Source organism: Glycine soja, chromosome 20 (assembly GCF_004193775.1).
Source record: "Glycine soja cultivar W05 chromosome 20, ASM419377v2, whole genome shotgun sequence".
NCBI lineage: Eukaryota > Viridiplantae > Streptophyta > Magnoliopsida > Fabales > Fabaceae > Glycine > Glycine soja.
The window spans coordinates 27562554-27582614 of record NC_041021.1 but is presented as its reverse complement, the minus strand read 5'-3'; the positions used below and the strand labels follow the sequence as shown (position 1 = coordinate 27582614).

Genomic DNA, 20061 nt, shown 5'->3' with positions numbered 1-20061 from the left:
GAAAAAAATAAGAAAAACAAAACTTAAAATTTTGGAAGAAACAAAGGTAAAAAAAATAGAATTAGAAAGAGATTAGAGAAAAAGAAAGAACTAAAAAAAGTAATAGAACGTTATCTGAGCGACTAAGTTGTCAGACATGAAAGGAGGAATTGTAGAGGCGATGACTGAAAAGAATAGTTCAGTTTCTGTAATGGGTACAAGAAGAATAGTCATATGGTATGATAATGATGGAATTAAAATGTGGGCTTAACAAACTAGAACTCAGGTCCAGCACAACTTGCACAAGTGTTTACTGAAGTTTTAAAAGGTCCTCACAAAAAAGAAATTGAAAACCACAAGAGTAGGCATGTGAAATTTGAAGACACTAAAATGCTGCGGAGTCATGTACCTCTTCATTGTTAAGGGTCCAAATAGAAAAACCCAAGTGTTAATCACACCTATGATGTGAGCTCTAAAGCAACAGTGCAGGGCAGAGTAGAGGGTCTCCACGATTCTCCAGCCAGCACGTCAAAGATTGATGGTGCAGTGGTAACGACCGCAATCACACCTGACATGTGTTACAGCCCACACCAAGGGAGGTGGCCCCAAAAGCCCTAAAAAATTGCACATTGCAAAGGGCAGGCTAAGGGCTTTTTTGTTTTTTCACAGCCTATAGGGCTTTTTAGAAGAGAAAAGTCACCAATGCTCTCTTCTTTCTCTTACGTTTTCGTTCTTCTCTTCTTGAACAGCTGAACCCACTCTCCCCTTTCGCAGCCATCATTTTCGGCAACCCAGACTCTGGTTTCAAGCAAACTCACTCTCTTTCTCTTTTTCTTTGTTCTCCAGTGAAACCTTGTTCTGGTTCATCGGATCAGGTTATCTTGATAGCTATATGGTTATCAAAATCGCATGTCAACTCATACGAGTTGTTGTAATTATGTGTATCTCTTGATAGATTTTCTGTTTTAGCTTTCTTTGTTTTCCTGCTTATCTTGTTGTAGAAGACAGCAGTATGTCTTGTCTTGTCAAGCTGTCTCTCTCCTTTTTGGTGTATATACATGTGTTGTTTGAATGTAATAAAGTAAGCTAAGTGAGAAACAATTATCCTCACTCAATTTCAAGCTTCAACTTGGCATCAGAGCCAGGTTCGTCCGCGCCGCCGCCGTTTGTCGCCATTTTCTCCGGCAACAACAGGGTTTGGTGCGCCTCGAGAAGCGCAACCCAACCCCACAACTCGCGTGACTAACAGGTCACCCACGCGCCGTCACGCGCCTCCGCCGTCCGTCACCAACCTTGGCGCGTGGCCGCCACGCGCCGTCTTCCTGGCGCTGGAATCCGGCCAGACCAACGCCAGTCGTCTCGTCGGCGCGTCTTGAGTCCATTCCAACCTTCAGTTTTTGGTTTCGACACTCGAAACGTGTCGACCTTGCTTATATCTCCGTTTACTCTTAGGGTTTTGTGTTCTTGAGTAGAAATGGCTTCGGCTGGTCCAGTTCTCTCCTTCTCTGGAACTCCAACCATCACAACAGCAAAACTCAACTAGAAAAATTATTTATCTTGGTCTGCTTCAGTGGAGCTATGGTTTCTCGGCCAAGGTCACCACGACCACTTGGAGAAAGGTGTTGAGGCTGTTCCAATTGATAAAAGACCTGAATGGGAGAAGCTGGATTATCAGCTCTGTGCTGTTTTATGGCAATCGGCTGAGCCAGACGTTTTGGAGATCCTTAGATCATTCAAAACGTGTTGTTCTTTCTAGAAAAAGGCCCGAGAAATCTTTGTCAATGATATTCAGAGTTTGTTTGATGCAACCATGAAGGTTACAACACTCAAGCAAACCAGCCATGACATGATTGCTCATATAGGAAAAGTTCGGGCTGCAATAGAAGAGCTTAGAGGTTTCTAGTGGCTGACTCGTTAGAGGAAGTGAATAGAAAACTAGATAAGTTCTACATGGTTTTTATCTTGAGGAGTCTACATTCAAACTTTGATCATGTGCGCGATCAGTTTCTTGCTGGAGATCAAGTTCCATCGATGGATTCTCTTATCACTAGGTTGCTTCGTGTGCCTCATGCACTGAAAGAACAAAATCCAGTTGATACAGTGGAAACATCAGCCATGGTTGCACCTCGTGGGAGAGGGAGAGGTCGTAACAGCAGAAGAGGTCGTAGTGGAAGAGGTGGACGTCCTCAATGCACATATTGCAAGAGGATGGGCCACACTCAAGAGAATTGCTACTCCTTGCATGGCTTCCCTGACAAAGTAGCTCAGGTAGCTCAGACAGAAAAATCAAAGTCTAAGTTCTCTGAAAAAGAGTATCAAGAGTATTTGAAGCTGAAATTTGAGAAATCCAGCAGTCAGGCTTCATCTTCCTCTGTACCATGTTATTCGACAGCATGTATTTCTCAATCTATTGACGGTCCCAGTCCTTGGATACTTGATTCAGGTGTCTCTGATCATATTTCTGGTAACAAGTCCTCTGTTACATCCATTTCTTTTCCAAAAATTCCTCATCTTGTTACTGTAGCTAATGGTTCCAAAGTTACAACTCAAGGAAGTGGTCAAGTCTCTTTATCTACCACATTAAAGTTGGATTCTTTTTATTTATTCCTCAATGTCCTTATAATTTAATTTCATTGAGTCAGTTAACTCGTTCATTAAATTGCTCAGTAACCTTTACCGCTAATTCCTTTGTTATTCAGGAACATGGCCCGGGTCAACTGATTGGAGAAGGACGTGAATCACGAGGACTTTACTACTTGAAGTCCAACTTTTCTGTTTCTTGTTCTGCAACTTCAAATCCCAAACTTTTGCATGATCGTCTAGGTCACCCAAGTCTACCAAAGCTGAAAATGATGGTCCCTAGTCTAGAATCTTCGAGTCCTAGAATGTGAGTCTTGTCAACTAGGAAAACATGTTAGGTCATCATTTCCACAAACTGTTCAAAGATGTAATTCAACTTTCTCTACCATTCATTCTGACATTTGGGGACCAAGCCGTGTTACATCTTTTGGTTTTCGATATTTTGTAACCTTTATTGATGAATTTTCTAGATGTACTTGGGTCTATTTAATGAAAAACAGATCTGAACTTTTGTCTATCTTCATGTCCTTCCTCAATGAGATTGAAAACCAATTTGGAAAAACAATTAAGATTTTCAAAAGTGATAATGCCAAAGGGTATTTCTCTCATGATTTCTCTTTTTTTATCTTCAAAAGGCATTCTACATCAATCTACATGTCCCCATACACCACAACAAAATGGTATAGCAGAAAGGAAAAATCGTCATATTCTTGACACCGCACGATCACTAATGTTAGCCTCTCATGTTCCTACACACCATTGGGGGGATGTGGTGCTTCTACTTGTTTCTTAGTTAACAGAATGCCTTCCTCTTCCCTTGAAAATCAAATTCCTCACTCAATCATTTTTCCTCATGATCACTTATTCCATGTTCCACCTAAAGTGTTTGGTTGTACTTGTTTTGTCCATGATCTCTCTCCTGGTTTAGACAAACTTTCTGCCCGAGCAATCAAGTGTGTCTTTTTAGGTTATTCTCGTCTTCAAAAGGGTTACAAATGCTACTCTCCATCTACCAGGCGATATTATATGTCTGCAAATGTAACCTTCTTTGAAGACACACCCTTCTTCCCATCATCTATAGACCATTCTTCTTCCATCCAGATTGTTCTTCCAATTCCCTCTCTGTGTCCTCTAGGTACCTCAAACCAAGATGTCAGTGAAGTTCCATCTTCTCCACCACATCCGATTGAAGTTGCTCCTCCACCACTTCTTCCATCTCCGCCTGTTGGTTCTACAGTACCTGAAGCTTCTCCTCATGATTCTCATCCTTCTTCAATCAATCCTCAAGTCATGAATCCTGCTACCTCTAATTCAGACTGGCCCATTGCCATCCGAAAAGGTACTAGATCCTCTCGTAATCCTCATCCTATCTATAACTTTCTGAGTTATCATCGTTTGTCTCCTTCATATTCTTTCTTTGTTTTCTCTCTATCTTCACATTTTGTCCCTTTTAATATTCATGAGGCCCTTAGTCATCCTAGATGGCGACAGGCTATGATTGATGAAATGCAGGCTCTTGAACAAAGTGATACTTGGGAACTTGTTCCTCTTCCTCCTGACAAGAAGACTGAGGGTTGTAGATGGGTCTACGCAGTTAAAGTTGGACCTAATGGTGAGATTGATCGGCTTAAGGCTCGATTAGTAGCTAAAGGTTATACTTAGATATATGGCCTTGATTATTGTGACACTTTCTCTCCAGTAGCTAAGATCACTATTGTCCGTCTGTTTCTTGTTATGGCTGCCATGCGCCATTGGCCTCTCCATCAGCTTGATATTAAAAATGTATTCCTTCATGGTGACCTTGAGGAGGAGATTTATATGGAGCAACCTCCTGGGTTTATTGCTCAGGGGGAGTGTGGTCTTGTGGGTAAGCTGCGTCGATCTCTCTATGGGTTGAAGCAATCTCCTCAGGCCTGGTTTGGTAAATTCAGTCATATTGTTCAACTCTTTGAGTTGAAACGAAGTGAAGCTGATCATTCTGTTTTTTATTGTCATTCATCCCCTGGGAAATGTGTTTATTTGATAGTATATGTTGATGATATAGTGATTACAGGGAATGATGCTACTAAGATTGCCCAGCTAAAGGAGCACTTATTCAGTCATTTCCAGACCAAAGACCTAGGATATTTGAAGTACTTCCTTGGTATTGAGGTGGCTCAGTCAAGAGATGGTGTTGTGATCTCACAGAGGAAGTATGCTCTTGACATTTTGGAGGAGACAGGCATGCAGAATTGTAGACCTGTTGATAGCCCTATGGATCCGAATCTGAAGCTCATGGCAAATCAAAGTGAAATTTATCCTTACTCCGAGAGATATAGAAGACTTGTGGAAAAACTCATTTATCTCACCATTACAAGACTTGATATTTCCTTTAAGGTTGGAGTGGTGAGTCAATTTATGCAAAACCCCCATGCTGATCATTGGAATGCTGTTATACGTATTCTTAGATAATACATAAAGAGAGCTTCAGGACAAGGATTGCTTTATGAAGACAAAGGTAACACACAAATATCTGGGTATTGTGATGCAGACTGGGTTGGCTATCCCATGGATAGGAGATCCACATCAGGATATTGTGTCTGTCTCCATTCGAGGAAATATTATTTCTTGGAAAAGCAAGAAGCGAATTGTTGTTGCTCGATCTAGTGCAAAGGCTGAATACAGATCTATGGCTATGGTTACATGCGAACTTATGTGGGTAAACAAATTCTTGAAGAGTTGAAATTCTGCAAAGTGGTGCAAATGAAGTTATACTACGATAATCAGGCTGCTCTTCACATTGCTTCAAACCCAGTCTTCCATGAGAGGACCAAGCACATAGAGATTGACTGTCACTTTATTCGGGGGGAAGCTACTGTCCAAAGAAATTATCACTGAGTTCATTAATTCTAATGATTAGCCAGCAAATATTTTGACTAAGTCCTTAAGGGGGCCTAGGATTCAGTTTATATGTTCCAAGCTTGGTGCATACAATTTATATGCTCCAGCTTGAGGGGAAGTGTTGTAATCATGTGTATCTCTTGATAGATTTTCTGTTTTAGCTTTCTTAGTTTTCCTGCTTATCTTGTAGTAGAAGACAACAGAATGTCTTGTCTTGTCAAGTTGTCTTTCTCCTTTTTGGTGTATATTTTTTTTTTTTTTTATCAGCAAAAGTATTATATATTGATAGAAGTACCAGAGGTACTAAAACGTACAAAAGGTAGATCCATACTCATGGTTCCCACAATAAAACTACAGAAGTTTGAAGAGGAACCATAGTATGGCTACAATAAGTGAGAACTGCTACATCTCCTACTGTGAGATACTGAAAATTAAAACAAAAATCCCTCTCTAATATGAGTTGACCATTGGTTGAAGTGAAGTTTGAAATCTTTGTCCAGATTTATGAGCCATGTCCACACTAAATATACTGCATCGTCTACAAGCTTACTACCATTAAAAGAATCATTGGAAAAAATAATTTTGTTCCTCATCTCCCATATAGACCAGACCACAGCCATCCACCAACTTTGCCACCTACTTCTTCTTAACCCTTCCACTTGAGCAAAGGAGTGCTGAAGGAAATGCTGAGCTGGATTGGAAGGGAAGCCTGTAGTGATACTCAGCCATGATATAGTCTCCCACCAAATAGGCCAAATCTTTGTGCAGTGAAAAAATAGGTGAGACACCTCCTCATCCCTAACACCACAAAAAGGACATAAAGCATCCGAGATCTGAACTTGCCTTCTTCGCAGATTACATTTTGTTGGTAATCTGTCTTGAAGTAATCTCCACCCGAAAATAGCTATCTTGCTGGGAATCTTCAAGTTCCATAATTCTACAAAGGCTTGGTCCTTACTTGCCGCTGCTCCCACTTCCCTTAACATGAGATAAGCAGACTGAGATGAGTAGATACCTGAAGGGTGACCGGTCCAAACCCAACCATCTTCACCTTGATGCTGAATAATCTGCCCTTCTACCTCTCCAAGGAAGTTGACTGCCGAATCTACTTCGCTGTCAAACAGATTTCGCCTCCAAGAGAAGTGCCACTCCCACCCATGATCTTTATGTTGCCCCATCTGCCTTATAGTATGATGTTGCTGCATTGAAATAAGGTACATCCTAGGGTACTTTTCAGCCAAAGACACCTCCTGGTTTATCCATCTATCCTCCCAAAAGTTAATTCTATGACCAGCACCAACCTTCCATCTGAATCCTTCTTGAATGCTCCTTCCTTGATATGATTGACAAACAACCCTTTTTAAGTCCCTCCACCATAATGACTGGCAGGCAGCCCTATCCCCCTCCTCCAAACCCCTCCACCCTCCATATTTGGACTCCACTACTTTGACCCACAACTCCTGATGATGGTTTAAGAGATGCCACTTCCAATTGCCTAGCAAGGCAATATTAAAGGCTTTGACATCCTTAATACCAAGCCCTCCTCTTTCTTTTGGTAAGCAAACCTTCTCCCAACTTATCCAAGCTATCTTCTTTTGATCATGCTCCCCTCCCCAAAGGAATACACGCTGAATCTTTACTAATTTGGCTGCCACCGATTGAGGAATCCTGAAAAAAGAAAAGAAAAAGATAGGGATGGAAGTTAGAACAGATTGGATCAGTGTCACTCGTCCCCCGAATGAGATATGCCTTTTCTTCCAATTTGAGAGTTTTCTCTCACATTTGTGAATAATGGAATCCCACATTCTACCCCGCCTCGGATTGGCCCCAATGGGAATACCCAGGTACACAAAAGGAAAAGCCATCAAGCTGCAATTCAAATACTTGGCCGCGAGGTGCTTCCATTGAGCTGATACTCCAAAAGCACCAAAAGAACTCTTAGCAAAATTAATCTTCAGTCCTGATACCAGCTTAAAAGACCTTAGCATGACTTTTATAGCTTCGACATTCTCCATACAAGCTTCACCAAAAAAAATGGTGTCATCCGCATACTGCAAGATGCTGATAGGCACATAATTAGCACCAACCAAATAGCCTTTGAATAGATTCTCCTCCTCAGCCCTCCTCATCAACCCATTCAAACCTTCTGCGACAATATTAAAGAGAAAGGGAGCTAAAGGATCCCCTTGGCGAAGGCCCTTTTGAGGAAGAAATTCAGAAGTCGGACTTCCATTCACCAAAACAGAAATAGAGGCGGATTTGACACATCCTTCAATCCACTTAACCCAGTGCGGACTAAAACCTGTTCTCCCCAGCATATAAAACAAAAAACTCCAAGATACCGAATCATATGCCTTTTCAAAGTCAACCTTGAACACTAGGCATGATCGATTGCTTCTCTTAGCGTCATCAATAACCTTATTTGCTATGACTACACTATGAAGAAGCTGTCTTCCTTCAATGAAGGCAGATTGAGACTCATTAATGATAGACGACATCACCTTCTTCAATCTCTTAGCCAGCAATTTAGCAACTATCTTATACGTGCACCCAATAAGAGATATGGGCCTATAATCGTTTAAAAATTGGGGATCATGCACCTTTGGGATTAACGCTAGGAAAGACGCGTTAGAACCCTTAGGGAACACACCATTTAAATGAAACTCATCCAAAAAGCGAAGCACATCTGGCTTCAGCAGCTCCCAAAATTGCTTTATAAATTTGAAATTGAATCCATCTGGCCCTGGGCTTCTTTGGCTCCCACAGTCCCAAATAGCTTCCTTAACTTCCTCCTCCTGGAAAGGGGCCACCAAAAAAATAGTTTTGCTGCTGACTAATAGTCTTAAAAGCTATACCATCCAAAGCAGGTCTGCTGAAATCAGATTCAAGAAATCTTTAATGGAAAAAATTCCTAACTTCCTCCTTCACCTTCTGCGGCTCATCACACCAATCCCCATCAATTCTGACCCCTTTAATATAATTTTTTCAGCGATGAGCATTCATCATGAGATGAAAGTAACGAGAATTGCAATCGCCCTCCTTAATCCACCTAGCCCTTGCTTTTTGTCTCAGCAGCGATTCATGAGCAGTTGCTGCTACCCATAGAGCTTCTTGCAAGTTCTTTCTCTTGATACCCTCTTGAGATAGCTGCAATAATGTCCAGAAAAGTTGAAGCTACCCCCATCTCACTGTCAAACAAGTTACGCCTCCAAGAGAAGTTCCATTCCCACCCATAGTCAGAAAAGTGCCCCATGTCTTCCACAACATGAAATGTTTGGGAAGAAATTTGGTAAAGCTCTGGAAATGGCTCTTTAAGAGGAACCCCTCCATCAACCCAAGAATCTTCCCAGAAAAAAATTTGGTATCCCCTACCCACCTTCCAAGAGAAATGCTTGGAGACATCCTCCATGTCCGGGTGTTGATTAACAAGCCTTAAGTCAGACCACCACTGGGAAAAATATCTCTTTGATGGCCCCTGGTCTAAGCCTCTCCATCCCTTGTATTTGGAAGATAAAATCCTGCTCCAAAGCTGGTCTGATTGGTGAAACACATCAGCCATTTCCATTTAATTAGCAGAGCATTGTTAAGTGCCTTAATATCTTTAATTCCCAATCCTCCCATAGCTCTAGAGGCACAGACTTTACTCCAAGCTATCCAAGCTATCTTCTTCCCTTCACAGCTGCCACCCCAGAGAAAATTCCTTTGGATTGCAGTTAGCCTATTAATGACTGCTGTAGGGGCCCTGAAAAAGGACAAATAAAACAAAGGCAGCGCTGTTAGGACAGCATTAATTAGAGTAATTCTGCCAGCCATAGAGATGCTTCTCTGTTTCCATTTATTGAGCCAAGCCTCGAATTTTCTGATAATAGGTTCCCACACCACCAATCTTCTCGGATTAACTCCAATAGGAATCCCAAGATAGCAGAAAGGAAAGTTGAGCAGAGCACAATTTAAGAAGGCAGCAGCAGATAGGCACCAATCCTCAGATTTCCCTATAGCTCCAAATTGACTTTTAGCAAAGTTGAATCACAGGCCAGACACCATCTCAAAACATCTAAGCATTGCCTTCACAGATTTGACATTTTCCATAGAAGCTTCTCCAAAAAAAATAGTATCGTCTGCATATTGGAGAATGTTAACAGGCACTTTATTCTTCCCCACCAGAAAGCTTTGGAAGCAGATTTTGCTGATTGCTTCCCTCATCAAACCTATTAGTCCTTCAGCAACCAGGTCAAATAGAAGTGGGGCCAAAAGATCCCCTTTTCTCAAGCCTCTTTGAGGCTTAAACTCGGAGGTTGGGCTTCCATTTACAAGGATTGACACAGAAGCTAAGGTAATGCATCCCTTGATCCAGCTAATCCATCTCTCATGAAAACCCATTCTTCTCAACATATAGAAAAGGAACTGCCATGACACAGAATCATAGGCCTTTTCAAAGTCAACTTTAAAGACCATGCAAGACCTGTTGGTCCTCCTTGCCTCCTCCACTACCTCATTAGCAACCAAAACCCCATACAGCAGCTGTCTATCCTTTACAAAGGCTGATTGCCTTTCATCAATAAGGTGAGATAAGACCTCTCTCAGCCTATTAGCTAGCAGTTTAGCAATGACTTTATAAACACAACCTATGAGGGAAATAGGTCTAAAGTCACTAATAGACTGTGGGTCCTTTAGCTTAGGAATGAGAGCAATAAAAGAGGAATTACTGCCCTTGGGGAATGAAGCATTGACATAGAATTCTGCACTAAACCTTAAAAATTCAGGTTTTAGCTCCTTCCAAAAATGTTTGATGAATCTTAAGTTAAACCCATCTGGACCCGGGCTTTTGTCGCTTCAACCTACACAAGGAATATCTTCAACCTCCATAACAGCAAGCCAATCATTGAATTCAGACATAATGCTGGCCTCTGAATTACCACGATTGCTCCCCATTCTCTCTGAGGGATGCCTGATACAGTTAAAATCCCCAACAAGACACCAGCACAGGTCTTGGGAGTGCAACTTCCTTCTACTCAATTCCTGCCATAACTGCCTTTTGCCCCCCATGTCGCAGGGGGCATATATATTAACCACAACTACCCTTTGCATATCAGGCACCCATACCCCTCCTAACATAATAAAGCCCTTTTCAAAGACTCTAAAGTCAACCTGAAAATTATTGTTGTTCCAGACACACAGCAACCCCCCTGTAGCATTAACAGCAGGCTGCCACTCCCACACAAGGTCAGCATCACCCCACAAAGCCTGACAAGAAGCCTTATCAAAGGACTCCCTCTTTGTCTCTTGTAAGCAAAGAAGGTCAACCTTATACTTGCCCACCAGGTGCCTAATAGAGGCCCATTGATGCCCCTGCCCATCCCTCTAATATTATATGAGAGGATATTCATCTGTTAATTTTTTTATTTCCCAACTGCAGAGCTTCCTCCCTATCACGGATTTCCATGTTGGCAAAATTTTGGATATGGATAGATTGGTCTGTGGCACCCTCAAGGCCTAGGGCTTTCCCGAGATTCCACTGTTGTTGGGCTTCCTCCATCACTGTTGTGTTGCACTCAATTGTGCTTTTTAAGCCCCTCCCTGAATCACTTTCACTCTTGCACTGCTGTGAGCTTTTATCTTGAGATGCAGGCATGATTTCCACATCAATATCACTTTATGGTAACTGAGGTTCCTCTTCCACAGGTTCGAGAGCTTGGGCTTTGGCTTTGGTATGTTTTTGTCTAACATAGACTTTAGAATGCATTTCAGAATTTGTTTTAAAGGTATGGGCTATGGGTAAGAGACCAGCCTTATTACTCCCGTTCTTCTCCCGAAATGGGCCCAAGGTGCCAGTTGGCCCATTACAAATTTGGTTCTGCGGGGGAGGTGAATTTAGGGGAAGGGGTGCATGCCTTATATCTCCCAAGTTTTCCTTATAAGGACCCTGAGCCTCTGATTCTCTATCTTCACAATTCAAAATTTTTCCTGCAGGGTCGTGAACATGCTCCCGAGAAGCAGCTTTTTCTTTGTTTGAAATTACCCCTTTTGTGCAATAGCTTTCATGTGCCTTTTCATCCTTTCTGCTTGTATGATCGGCCTTTGCTGGTTTGGGGCTATACGAGCTATTGGGTTTGTCCTCTGGTCCATCTGTGCATGTGTCGTCAAGGTGGTTAATATCCAGCGGGCTGAGCTGAGGTCCGATTATGCTGTCATGACCACTGGTTTTGTCATCTGACCAGTGGTTCGAAGCCAGTGGTAGCTTCTTCGACGACAGCTCCAGCGAGAAGGAGAAGCTTGTGTCGCTATCTTCATCAGGGTGATCTTCCTCGCCGCCTTCCTCCGACGTTACCTCCTCCGACCATGCGTCGGACGGCAGGGTTCGTCTGGAGTTCGAATCCACATCGCCCCCAACCTCCTCCACCATCCACACCTTATACGTGATGCCATCAACGCACACGTGGACCTCCTTCGAAATCGCCGGCGGGAGGGGGTTCGAATCAACAAGCGAGCTCTGTCCAGACACCGGCGGTCTTCAGTGTCATCGTCAGGTTCAACGACGTCGCCGACCGTAGATACGACTGTCTTAAAGTGCTGCATGTCCCACACCTCAATCGGGAAGCCCCACAGTTGCATCCAAACAGTCCGGTTTTTGGTCCGACAGCCCGGTCTCCACTTCTCCAGGGCATAGAAGAGCGTGTTTCCGGTAGTGGTCTCCATGTTAATGATCTCCTGCACTTTTTCGTCCGACAGCCCAGAGAGGAGAATCATATCGTCTCCTAAAAATTTAACGCAAACGTTGTACCCTAGCTCCCAGGCTATTCGTTCCTCCATTGCCTCCACCGCCGTGACTTTCTTAAGCTTCCCAATCCAAGCTCCTTCGCACCAGTGCCTGCTACCATCTTTTGTTGTTATCGGGATGATGGGTGTTAGGGGCTCACCTATCAGCTTGTCCCCTTGAAGGTCACCCTTAATCATCACTTCCGCATAGGATCTCAAGGCTGGTCTGTTAGAATCTTTTCGAGGTCTACTAAACTCCTTGCCGGGCTCCCGTACGACAGTAGCTTTATGTTTTAATGCTGAGGTCCGAGGTGACCTTTCAAACCTAGGTAGGTTGACGAACAACTTGTGGTCTTTGATGAATATATTATCCAGCTTCACCTCCAATCTCTTAGCATCTGTGACTCCCTTGAAACGCACGAAGCCGTATCTTCTGCCTTCCCTGTTGCAGCGTTTAGCAATATAAACCTCTCGCACGTCACCCCATTGTTTAAACGTTTTCCAAAGCATCTCTTCATTGGCTTCTTCTGGGAAATGAGTGAAGTAGTAGGACATGATATCCTCCTTGTTCCTTTAGTTGAGATGGGTCTGTGTAGTCGTGCCCCGTGTCGCAAGGTTAAGTGATTGTCTTCCAGCTAGTGATGTCCTCTGTAGTTCCTTTTTTGTCCGCCTTGTAACCACCTTGGTCCAGTTTCCTTCATTGACATGGCTGTTATCCCGATCAGTGACGTGATGTCCTCGTCTGTCTCTGCTACTCATGCCATAGCTACTATACTCCACGTGTCTCTGGTTATGGTACTGGTAATCTCTCTCACATCCTCTGTCTCTCTCCCTTCCTCACTGTCTCTCTCTCCCTCTCCCCCTTTCTCCCTCACTTTCTCTCTCTCTCTCTCTAGACCGGACTCTCTCTCTCTCTCTCTCATACTCTCTCCCTATTGTTGTTTGAATGTAATAAAGTAAGCTAAGTGTGAAACAATTTTCCTCACTCAATTTCAAGCTTCAACTCGAGTTTACATTCCCACACCCCCAAACCTGGTTAACTCACACATAGACTCATGCAAACTCACTCAAACTCGTGTAAAATCATGAGTTTAGAGTCAATTCAGCGAGTTCAGTCAAAACATTAAAAATGCCCAAAACCATAGGGGTTAGAGTGGCCTCTATCATGATAGAGCTGGGCAGCGCGGGTAGAGAGGCACAACATAGACTCCATTGCATTGTGTTTTCAAATCGCAGTTGGAGTGGCAGTGAATGTGACTGCTTCTAGGGCGTTTTGGGGCTCCGACTCTACTTCCTCATGCCACCACCGTCACCCTGCTCTTCCATTTGTGTTCTGTCACAGCCTCACAAAGTATTAGAGTTTTATAAGGAGCTGCAGTTATTCAACTGCAGTCTCTTCTAGCTTCTAGTGGAAGCTAGTTAGTTACTTCTAGTAGAAGCTAGACAGTTGTAAGTAGTTAGTTAGTTGTTAGCCATGTTAGAGACTAACAGAATAGTCTATATATACTGTTTGTAAACCTGAAGTTCATTGAGTCAATAAAATGATATTCCCATCAAATCAAGGAAATACTCAGACTAACAATTTTAGTCAAAATCAGTATTCCGGTAAAGGAAATGGTTCTGGTCAATGATCCTTTGGTTGCTCCTGTTTCCTTTTCCTTAGACCTTACAATCGTCACAAGCTTGAATTTAGGTCTCATGAGTGTGTTTTTCTTGGGTATTCCACATCTCATAAGGGTTACAAATGTCTTTCTCCTACTGGAAAACTCTTTATCTCTAAGGATGTTGTTTTCAATGAAGTCAAATTTCCTTATTCAGATCTGTTTTTGTCTTCCTCTAAGTCTGATTCACATCCTAATAACCCCATCTCTTTCATTCCCTCTACCCGTATTGTTCCTCAACCTATTGCTTCTCTTTCCCCCTCTAGCATTTCTGTTGCTAGTCCTACTTCTATTAATCCTACTACAACTGATTCAAATTCCATCCCTAGTCCTTCTGTCCATGCTGAGTCCTACTATTGATGCTGGATCCACTTCTGTGCAAGACAATTCATCAGATTTGTCTCCCTCTGAAGTATCTAACAGTGCAGCATTGGAGATTGTTCCTACAGTTAATTCCCATCCTATGCAGACCAGATCAAAGTCTGGAATTCATTTACCAACTTAATCCAACCTTGTTACTTGCTCACAATGAACCCAAATCTGTGAAGCAGGCTTTGGCTGATTCAAAACGGTTTAATGCAATGAAACAAGAACATGAGGCATTGATGAATAACAAGACCTGGGATTTGGTTTCTCTTCCACCCAATAGGAAAGCAGTGGGCTGAAAATGGGTGTTCAGGGTCAAAGAAAATGCAGATGGGACTGTTAATAAATACAAAGCTAGACAGGTAGCAAAAGGATTTCATCAAGTAGCTGGTTCTGATTTCAGTGAAACCTTTTCCCCTGTTATCAAACCTGTTACAGTAAGGTTGATTCTCACCTTGGCCCTAACCAATAAGTGGGAACTTTTTCAACTTGATGTTAACAATGGCCTTCTTAAATGGCTTTCTAGAGGAAATCATCTATATGCAGCAGTCCCCTGGATTTGAAAATCCCAATCTTTCTCTTGTTTGTAAATTGAATAAGGCTCTATATGGGCTTAAACAAGCACCAAGACAGTGGTTTGATAGACTAAAATCTACACTCTTGCATCTTGGCTTTTCTGCAAGCAAGTGTGATCCATCTCTTTTTGTCTTCAAAGATACCTCTCATATCGTCTATCTTTTGGTGTATGTTGATGATATTATAATCACTGGCAGTTCTGTCAATTTAGTCCAGCAGTTCACTGTCAAAATTCACTCTAATTTTTCCCTTAAACAACTTGGGAAACTGGATTATTTTTTGGGAATTGAAGTCAAGACCTTAACTGATGGCTCTATTCTTCTAACTCAAGGCAAATATATAAGAGATCTCCTACAGAAAACTAAAATGGCTAAGGCTTAATCTATTGCTTCCCCAATGGTTTCTGGATGCAAGCTTACTAAAACAGGAGCAGACCTCTTCTCAGATCCTACTCTTTATAGATCAGTAGTTGGAGCTCTTCAATACTCCACTATAACCAGACCTGAACTAAGTTTTGCTGTAAACAAAGTCTGGCAATTCATGGCCAACCCTCTTGAATCTCACTGGACAGCAGTGAAAACAATTCTCAGGTATCTCAAAGGCTCTTTACACCATGGCCTACTTCTCAAAGCTGCCACTCCTCCCATTCCCATTAAGGGCCTTTGTGATGCAGACTGGGCGTCTGACCCTGATGATCACAGATCTACTTCAGGAGCTGCTATTTATTTTGGTCCTAATCTTATATCTTGGTGGTCTAAGAAACAACAGATTGTTGCAAGATCAAGTACTGAGGCTGAGTATCGAAGCCCAGCACAAGCCTTCTACCACTTTCCTTCCGTTAAGCTCTATCTCCAACCAGATTTCTTTTCTTGAGATCCAAACTCAATGTCCTTGAACCTCCTCCGAAGTCTCAACCTCATTGAGTTTGAGAGGTGGTATTAGAGTATTATAAGGAGCAGCAGTTATTCAACTGCAGTCTCCTCTAGCTCCTAGTGGAAGCTAGTTAGTTACTTCTAGTAGAAGCTAGTCAGTGGTAAGTAGTTAGTTAGTTGTTAGCCAATTCTGTTAGCTGTTAGCCAATTCTGTTAACAGAATTGTCTATATACACTGTTTGTAAATCTGAAGTTCATTGAATCAATAAAATGATATTTTACTTCTTCATTTTCTCTCTCTATCTCTCTCTCTCTCAATTCTCTTAGTCTAGAAACTCTGACAAAGTTACCTTCATTTTCACTTGGGCAGCACTAGCTAACTAAGGTGGTGTTGGGTCAGGTCTTTAGGGTTTAGGGTGTTTTTCTCTTTTCTAATTTGGTGGACCTTGGGCCTAAATCCAAAATATATACACAAGTTAACAAATAGCTTAAATAAGACATGCTCTGCCCATTATGCAAAAATATTGAAGAGGGGGCTGCACATTTATTCTTTAACTGTACCAAAACCCTCCCTCTATGGTGGGAGTCAATGTCTTGGGTTAACTTGAAGACAGCAATGCCACAAATTCCTAGACACCACTTCTTACAGTATGGAACTGACATAGCTGATGGGTTCAAATCTAAAAGGTGGAAATGCTGGTGGATTGCCTTAACATGGACAATTTGGCAACATAGAAACAAGGTGGTCTTCCAAAATGCAACCTTCCATGGAAGTAAGGTGCTGGAGGATGCATTACTCTTACTATGGTCGTGGTTCAAAGCTATGGAGAAGGATTTCACTCTACACTTTAACCAATGGTCTTCTAGCATGAGGGATACATTCTGTAACTGGGGGGGCTAGGTGATGGTAGAACTATGTAACACATTAGATTGTTCTAGCTTGTCCCATCATTGGATAAGCTGGTTCCTTTCTAATCATATGTAAACTTAGTACCACTGGTACTATTCTATATATATATAATACTCCTAATTTTGCTGAGCAAAAAAAAAACAAATAGCTTAAATGTAAGAACTAACTGGAAGTCTAGAAGTATAATTTTGATGTTATTCATAAGATATTTTAGCACTTATAATTTTTTATAGTCTTCTTGAAAAAACCTTGTAAACTCATTCACAAGATTGATACCAATGACCAATGTTTTCAAATTGTGACTGTCCAACATTTCATTGGCATATTTTTAAATGGGTGGGTTTTTAACTTGTTATAATAATAATAATTTATTATTATAATAACCTAGTAACCATGTACTAACAAACATAGTTATTTTGCTTTATAATGGAGTTGGAATGTTGAATTAAGAAATCACAGAAAGAGCAGAAGCTCTCAAGCATAGAGATGAGTCACTGGCCCCTAAAAATTCCATTAAACATTCCCAATACCCTTTTCCTCTCTCCTCTTTCCTATATAACAGATTACTCTTATTATTTTTCTGTAACTAACTCCCCACTCCCCACACTACCTTCTTGCATACAGTGAATTATGGGCCTAGTTATTCTTGGGCTTTCAGGAATAAACCTGAAGAGGTTTAGGAACCTTGAGGGTTGGGTTCCTATCATATCGGGTCATCAGTTCCTAGCTTAAATTATTTAATGTCCACAAACAGAACCATTATATTGGTTCTCTACTTCTCTCAAACATATAACAACCCATATAAAAAGAATATAATTCCTTTGTTACTTATTCAACTTAGTAAAGAGAAAAGCTTTCAATGAATAACAGCTGCAAAGAAATTACCTTTTCTTATTGAATATTTACTATGAATTTGATTAACAACAGTCAAGTTGAAATGGGCATATCTACTCCAACCATAGGGCAATGTAGCTGAATCTGCAACATCCACATACATTGACAGATGGTCACCACCGTTCCCCTTTGGAAATATAAGTATTCGCCTGATCATTTCAATTAATGTTAGTTAGAACCAACATTCGTAACAAGGATAACTACTTGGCAGTTGGCACCCATACACATAAGTAATTAACATAGGCATTGATGTATAGGGGTAGAAATGGACATACCACTTATAGCCCCCAACACAGAAAATGTCAGAAAATAATTTTTTGGGAATACTAGAAAAATTGTCAATGGTCCAAGTGAATCTTGCAGCTGGTGTATCATCCACTGTTGGAGCATCCACTGTTGGAGCATCCACTGTACTCATGTTTTCTGCTTGGTCTGCTGTTGAAATTGAAAGGGTAAAAAACCAAGAAGCAAAACAATAAAAATAAACCTAGCCATTACTCAGTTATGCCAAATATAAAAACTTCGTACCCCATTGCCCAGAGGCTCTTCGCTATGCCAAATATAAAAAAAAAAAAAATCAGAACAGAGTTAAATCATCTTCACCAAAAGAAATATTTTCGCTTTCACACACCACATGGAAAAACCAAAGAAAGAATCCCAAAATTCAAATTACCCATCTATCCCAATCAAAATGAAGCACCACTTTGTAAGTAGGGATCAATACATGTATACTTTGCTTTCCATATTTTGGTTCCCAATCAGACTTATGCTGTCTGGCTGTGGAACCATTTTATGGTGACTAACTTTGTAATCAGTACCTCTGGTACTTCTAGATTTTATATAAATATAATTTATCTTTGCTGATCAAAAAAAAAAAAATGAAGCACCACTTCAAATAAAGCTTCAACCCAAGCCCCAATAACCATAGAAACTCCAATGCTTCTTGACAATACACAACATTAATCCCAACAAAATGAACAAAAGACAAGAACATCACCATCCCCCCATTGCTTGCATTTCTATTACATTCACTCATTCAACACAACCAACCCTATAAACAGGTTAACAGAGATATTAATAATGTAATAGTTGTTAAATTAGTTAGTTTATTATTTAAGATGGGCTAATTAGTTGGCAATCAGTTGCCCACTCTAGTGTTTAACCATTCACTGTAAATAAGAGCAATGCTGTACTCATTCTTAATGTTTAATCAAATATGATATTCTGAGAATTCCTTTCTCACATGCTCTCTAGCTTTCAATCCCTTTCCCTCATGGCCTCTGATTCTTAACTGTCATACAACAAGCTTGTACCTCAATTGGTGCCAGGCACCAGCCCCACTATCTGAGGACCTACTCGGTTCAAAAACAAAATATAGTTTTGGTTTTCAATTATAATTACAAAATATTTCACTTTATTTTCAGTTTTTCATTCCAATTCCTATTTCCAAACATTCATGAAAAAAATTGCACCAGCCACCTCCGATAAACTTTAAACAAAAAAAAAAACTAAATTCGCGTATAATAATAAAATAAATTCAATAGAAGTTTACACGATCATTCACTGAGTCTCCGACAACAAGCATTACCGAAATTCAACAATTACCTTCCATAGGTTGAGGACCTTCTGGCAAGTCAGAGCGAGGAACCAGCATCTCATCGTGCTCCTGCTGCTGCTGTTGCTGCTGCACACAACACAACAAAATCGAACATCAAAAACCCTAGAAATCGCGCAATAGAAAAATCACAAAAAAAGAAAAAATGATCAAATGCAAGAACGGTGTACGGTGAATGCAATCGAATTGAATTGAAGCAGAAAAGAAAGGAAAGAAAGTAAAAGAAAGAATCGGTTACATCCATCGGTGGAGGAGTCATGAGAGTCATTGTTGTACTAAAAGGTAGGTAAAGACGCAGAAAAGAAAGAAATTCATAGACGAAGAAAGAATTAGTGTCTGTGAGTGTATATATAGTGAGAGTGAGGAATGTGAAGAACCGTGACTTTTTGAGTGAGAAGGGTTGCTCGCGCACGGAAGAGGACGTTTCAGGAATTTCGTAACAATAAACCCCAATGCTGTGTACGTACATGTGCTAAAAGGGTCTTTTTGGATAGTTTCTTTTTTTTAATCAAAACTAGTACGAAACCCCGATACGCACGCGTAACATAGCTGTCTATATATATACATTGTTAGTGATTACCTAACTACGTTTATTATAATAAATTAACAAATAATTATATTTAAATATTTTAATATAGATGTTACAAACCTTTTTAAAAAAAAAAGACTTATAATTTAAATTGACACAAGTTGGTCAATATATAATTTTTTTAGAGTCAAATTTGTAATATCTCAAATTTTAAATTAAAAATATTGCTTATAATTATATTTAAATATTTTAATATAGATGTTACAAACCTTTTTTAAAAAAAAACTTATAATTTAAATTGACAAAAGTTGGTCAATATATAATTTTTTTAGACTCAAATTTGTAATATCTCAAATTTTAAATTAAAAATATTGCTTGTAAATGTTTTAATTTAATTTATTTTAAAAATATGTGTCACTTCTTTTTTGACTGCTACTTGTAAA

The 20061-nt window shown here is 40.7% G+C and overlaps 1 protein-coding gene across 8 annotated transcripts in view; it reads right to left on the bottom strand.

Moving 5' to 3' along the window:
- LOC114403029 (ubiquitin carboxyl-terminal hydrolase 13-like) overlaps positions 1-19541 on the bottom strand; it is a 72685-nt gene extending 53144 nt beyond the window's left edge. For 3 of the 8 annotated variants that reach the window (XM_028365737.1, XM_028365740.1, XM_028365743.1), the window contains exons 1-4: positions 19328-19540; positions 19080-19158; positions 17750-17909; positions 17466-17623 (exon numbers count right to left, since the gene is read on the bottom strand). In XM_028365737.1, the coding sequence (XP_028221538.1) occupies positions 17466-17623; positions 17750-17909; positions 19080-19158; positions 19328-19357 (427 nt within the window). In that variant the 5' untranslated portion in view covers positions 19358-19540. Of the gene's footprint in view, positions 1-388; positions 7108-17465; positions 17624-17749; positions 17910-19079; positions 19159-19327 lie in introns of those variants that run through there. The other 5 variants (XR_003664571.1, XM_028365739.1, XM_028365742.1 and 2 more) reach the window with 5 other exon arrangements.
- Between the last annotated feature and the right edge of the window lie 520 nt (positions 19542-20061).